General features: G+C 41.9%; 1 protein-coding gene across 1 annotated transcript; it reads right to left on the reverse strand.

Moving 5' to 3' along the window:
- Positions 1 to 1,328: 1,328 nt before the first annotated feature.
- LOC124111134 lies at positions 1,329 to 1,901 on the reverse strand. Its single transcript, XM_048390396.1, has one exon. The coding sequence runs from the start codon at positions 1,899 to 1,901 to the stop codon at positions 1,329 to 1,331; it is 573 nt and encodes a 190-aa protein (XP_048246353.1).
- Positions 1,902 to 5,921: the final 4,020 nt, after the last annotated feature.

Consider the following 5,921-nt stretch of genomic DNA (forward strand, 5'->3'; position numbering starts at 1 on the left):
ATTTCTTTGTGTATGCATGTCATGATAAAGCTTCTTTGAAAAAAAAGTTTGTGAACATCTTTCCAACTATTACTCACCCCCTGAAATTTTCTCAAACCAAAAGCAATTAAAGCGAAATTACTCTGAATTATTATGAATGTTGTTACAAATCAGTGTTATAAAAGATTTCGGTAGTTTTTAGTTAAACACATCTTTATTTTCAAGCGCCTTAGCAGTAAACACATCCGCAATGTGGGTAAGCCCATGGTGAATTAACTCTTCATAGGTGGTACTCGGTTATTGATTGGGATAATAATTTGCAATATTTTTAATCAATTTAATATGAAAAGCTTTCGGTCCTTTGGATGTCCTTAAGCCCCCTAAACACGTAAGTCAGCTCGTATTGTTTGGGTGTAAATCAGAAACTAAGTAATTGAGTGAGTGAGTTGGGTTTAACGCTGCTTTTAACATTATTATGAGTTATATCACGGCGTGTCAGCTTAATGTGGGAGGGAAGCCCGAAGTGATGCAGGTCTAAGACGTTTACCACTTCGGTGAAACCCACGAGCACGGGTATGGTGCTGACAATCCTAGAAACATAATTTGGGCGAACCAGGATTCGAACCCACAATCATAGGTTTCTGGCGTGCCCAAGGGCCGCAACTCTGCACAGTATTCTATGTGGTACATGTACATCGGGAAACTGTACACATTAATCCAGGCATGTTGCTGCCACGGAACTATCACTTCAACATTATCAGATAGTTCATGTCATGGGCCGACACCACGCAGGAATTGTATTTGAACCACAGTGGGTAACAGCTTTTCATACATGTTATTTAATGTCGCAATAACATTTTTACATAGATAATTGAACTAGTTTCCTTGGAATATAGACATTTTTACATTGAAGTATATACATCATTTTATGGATAGTGGGAAATTGTGTAATGTTGAGATGTAAGTGTAATTTCCGATGACTAAAGCTGTCAAATAATACTCTTACAGAAGTAGAGCGCAATCGGAAATAACTTTGATTGTATTACATATCTGTGGTCATGATGAACAAATTGGGAACACATACCACCGGAAATGAAGTATAACAGTAGATGACATGATCATCAAGGAACGTAACGGTCGATTAGGGTAAGATGGGAAATTTCAATGTTCTGAATCAGCTGTGCGTAATACCGCTACGATTTGCCAAACATTCTTTCCCCGACAAGTCTCCCAATGGCGATTTGAGGGAGTCTTCACAACCCTTCTTGCAGCGTCTGGCCAAGTTCAGCCAACGCGGTCGTAGGCCTATGAGGATGACACACACGTCTCCCAACATGTCCCAGATGTGTTCAATTACGGGAAGGTCTGGGCTCATTGCTGGCCATGGCATTCTGTGGCTGTTGTGCTAGCCATGGTATTCTGTGGATGCTGTGCTGGCCATGGCATTCTGTGGCTGTTGTGCTAGCCATGGCATTCTGTGGATGCTGTGCTGGCCATGGCATTCTGTGGCTGTTGTGCTGGCCATGGTATTCTGTGGAAGCTGTGCTGACCATGGCATTATGTGGATGCTGTGCTGGCCATGGCATTCTGTGGATGTTGTGCTGGCCATGGCATTCTGTGGCTGTTGTGCTGGTCATGGCATTCTGTGGAAGCTGTGCTGGCCTTGGCATTCTGTGGATGTTGTGCTGGCCATGGCATGCTGTGGATGTTGTGCTGGCCATGGCATTCTGTGGATGTTGTGCTGGCCATGGCATTCTGTGGATGTTGTCCTGGCCATGACATTCTGTTGATGCTGTGCTGACCATGGCATTCTGTTGATGTTGTGCTGGCCATGACATTCTGTGGATGCTGTGCTGACCATGGCATTCTGTTGATGTTGTCCTGGCCATGGCATGCTGTGGATGTTGTGCTGGCCATGGCATTCTGTGGATGTGGAGATGAGTATAGACGATTCGTGCACGTTGATCACGGGCGTTGTCATCATGAAAGACAAAACCTCGACCCATACGCCTTGCAACGGGACAACAAAGGGTGTCATTACGTTGCCCCGATAGTACTGACCAGTGACCCTTCCTTGCACACAATGTGGGGTTCGCTCCATTATAGTGATGCCACCCCACACCATAACCGATCCACCACCAAATCTGTCATGAGGTCTGACATTGATATAGGCTTGACGTTCATGTCCACGTCGCGGGACATGAGCACGGCTATCAAAATAGTACAAAGTGAATCAGAAATCATCTGAAAACGTGACACGTTCCCAGCGACAAATACCCCAATATGACGATTTGTGAGGGGCGCCACATCACATGGCCGTCGAGCATGGGGATGAGCTGCATGTAGACGATTTCTAATCGCCTGACCAGCAGCCTGGGCCTGTACTCCAGTAGTCCAGAAGGTTTGCAGCAATTTGATTCGCATTTTGCGGTCGATTTCGGATAAATCCATCCTGTACTCTTGTCGTTGGCACGCACTGAACGAGGTTTTGGGTTTGTTGGTACCTGTTCCTTAGTCTGCTAAATACAGCATTAAAAGTATTGAACACTGCACGCTGACTTCTGTCAGTTTTCAATAGCCCGTAGGTTTTCAGACGGCGCATCGGGATTCTAACCAATAAGCATACGTTTCCGGCGAACGTATGGGACGTAACTGTGCACAGCCCATACCCCCTATTGCATAGTAAGTTTGTCGTCAACACTTATCTTTGTTTTGATATTTCGTTGAAGAGTATAAATATGGAATAATATTCATCGCCACATATGTGTGTGTGTGTGTGTGTGTGTGTGTGTGTGTGTGTGTGTGTGTATGTACATGTGTGTGTGTGTGTGGCTGCTTGTACTAGTCCGGACTGATGCCGATTTTTAGTGCTAGCTCACATAAATACCACACCCAGACACAGTATACTGACTCCGAGCCGACCAGTCCTTGTTTAAGCCCCTTAATGCCGAGCGCCGGACAGTGTACAATCTTTTAACGTCTTTTGGTATGACGGGGCAGGGGACCGAACCAAGGACATTCCGCTCTCCGGGCGGACGCTCTACCACTAGACTACGGAGGCGGTAAGAGACCCTAACATGTAAGAGACTATGATACAACTTGGGAGGCAGAAGTACAAGATCTGTTTCTCTATTTCGAACATTTCATTATACTTTATTTTTTCAAACAAAACAACTTTAATTGTTGATAATTCCATAAAGAATGCCTTTGCCGTACAAGCCTATCAGCTGGAGAATTTGTGACTTGATAAAAATGTTTATCTATTTCCAGTTTGAGAAAAAATATTATTAATGTGCATAATCCATTAATATTGAAAGCAATTAGTTATCTAACAACATTGATATATTAAAAAGGACAACTTGATGCATTTGCTTTGAATTAATCTAGCCAAAAAACACGTCTCTTGACCGAATAACTACAGATAAAGGCCTGGACATAGAAGGGTCATTTATGAAGTAATTTGTTTTTGCAGCAACTGACATTATATCAATATACAGCTGTAGATGTCACAATGTAAAGATAAGCACCTTTATCGTAACACATCTCAAGTGAATGGGCTAATAAATAATAAACCTAATACGTCTTGTTATGGCTCAGTCACCATGCCTGAGTGCCATAAAACGTGCGACAAAAGGTAATAAACCAAGTATGAGTGCGATACAAGAGTAGCAAGAGGCTCCACCAACCTACGTTTGACACAGAGATGTCCGTAAATAATGTCTATGGGATGCATAACAAATCTTACTATTGGCATGACAGATGGACTTGACATCCTCATTCGTCACCACTCGCCCCTTTCAGTAACCTGCAAGAAGACTCGTCCCCCTATCGATGAATGTTATGTGCGAAAATACGACAAACCAATCAGAATGCGCGTATGATTTCAAGTACTTCGTCAAAGAATCCCTCAGAAATAATTTTTGATTTTTCATATGTCTTGCATCTAAAATTATACCCAAGACGCAGTTAAATGTGTTCAATCATACTGTATAATTCCGCACGTCCCGATGTGCTTTAAATTGCATCTGAAATATATATAATATATGGGGAAATATATGTGAACCATTACGCAAAGACGGAACCCGGTCGCAAAAATGGCCACGTGAGGGGCACGAGTCGCTATTCGGCTTGTCCTCGAATAACACGAGTTGGTCACGAATGATGACATCCTATACGTCTGAAAACCCTGGTCCTAAGTACATTCTGTTTGTTATGTATGTATGTGTTCAGTAAAATGGCATGGGTAAAACCGATGAAACTTTAACAGCTTTGGCATGTGCAGAATGGGTTTAAAACGTATGTTATTATGAGGCAGCCAGTCCGCTCCCGATACGCGCTAACGTTCAAAGAGATAAAGGTAGTGACCTCAATAACAAATTGTTCAAACCCTTCGCCATTTAGGAATTGCATTCTTATTATGAGGGAGAGTCACGAGAGCGACCTTCGCTTCGCTTTTGTCCAAAAAGGGACATTTAGGTATTTCTGGTGAGTCTGGCAGTCGTTTTGATCGATGTTTTCTTACGAGGAGCAATAGCCAGGCATGACATGCGTCTAAAATAACTGAAGCACGATTAATTAGATGTTCGTTTCAAAAAGGATATTAAATAAAATACGATAAGATTTTATTTGTTTTAAATTTAACAATCATGTAACTTGCAGATCATGAGGCACATAACACAGTGTTCATTCTAACTGGATGACAGAGCTCGTGTCTGCTGGCACATATGAAGTGTGTCTTTCATGTGCTGTCAAAATAGTCTCAACATCACAGTACTATTGCAGGTTCCGTTCGGTGCCACACCCAATAATCTTGTCGTTGTTGCAGGAATGGGACACCATTGTCCGTTGTCTTAAACTGTTCCTGTCCGTCTTTCATGTAAAGAGAAGGCAGCGGTGTAATCACAGTCCAAACTAGGTCCTTTATCATCTGGTGGTTTAAACATATTTTATATTCACATGGGTACAATGCGTGAAGCCGATTTCAGATGGTGATGGTGATATTGCTGGAATATAATAAGACAGGTCCTATGGATAAACATTGCTATAAGCTGCGTAAAACCATAGTTACTCCTTCGACTGGGAATTGGGATTGGTAAGCACGACAACCCTTATTTGAATACCTTTCCTTACATAATCATCAAGTAACAAGCGATAGTCATGTGTATATAACCGCACAACACTTTCCTTGGTGGACAGTTATCAAGTACAAGGGTGTCAGAATAGCGGGTCTTTTTTTTATACATGATAATACATCATGTGCGCAAGATACGTTTATATTATATGTGAGTGTTTAGAGTATTGATTAAGTTTTAATCTACCAGAATTTGTAACAGATGAGATAATTTCTTGATTTAACCAGATGATAGCCTTTTACCTCCGTTTTAACGGAATTCTGTATGAACATCATGTCATTTTGTGTAATAAACGAGGGCGTTCAATACGTTTTGCAAATTCAATATAAGACCAAGGGGCAGCAAATCTTTGGCACTTTTATTTTTCAATATAATCTCCAATCACCTCAATACACTTATTATTGAATTTGTTCCTCTTCATAAGATTTACGCCTGTGTATACATTCTGGCCCAAATCAGGTCGATCGATCTATTTGTTCCACATTTCAAACCAGTATGTCATACACAACAATTGAAATTTCACTTGAGACATGTGTTAACATACATGTGTACAGGCATATGAAAAGTAGTGTCCAGTGTTGTATGACATGAGTGAGGTATGTTTTTTACGCCGCTTTAGGCAATATTCAAGCAATATCACGGCGGGGGACACCAGAAATTGGTTTCACACATAGTACCCATGTCAGGAATCGAACCCGTGTCTGGGCGTGACGAGCGAACGCTTAAACTGCTAAGCTACCCTACCGCCCCTTGTGTGACATGAAACCCTCAAAGCACAACATTCTGTCTCCATGATAGGAAGGGAAATCT

The sequence above is a fragment of the Haliotis rufescens genome, unplaced genomic scaffold, assembly GCF_023055435.1.
Source record: "Haliotis rufescens isolate VD_foot unplaced genomic scaffold, xgHalRufe1.0.p SCAF_9, whole genome shotgun sequence".
Lineage (NCBI taxonomy): Eukaryota > Metazoa > Mollusca > Gastropoda > Lepetellida > Haliotidae > Haliotis > Haliotis rufescens.

Coding starts and splice junctions, on each gene's coding strand:
- LOC124111134 (XM_048390396.1), bottom strand. CDS start 1,901: ATGCCATGGCCAGCACAACATCCACAGCATGCCATGGCCAGGACAACA.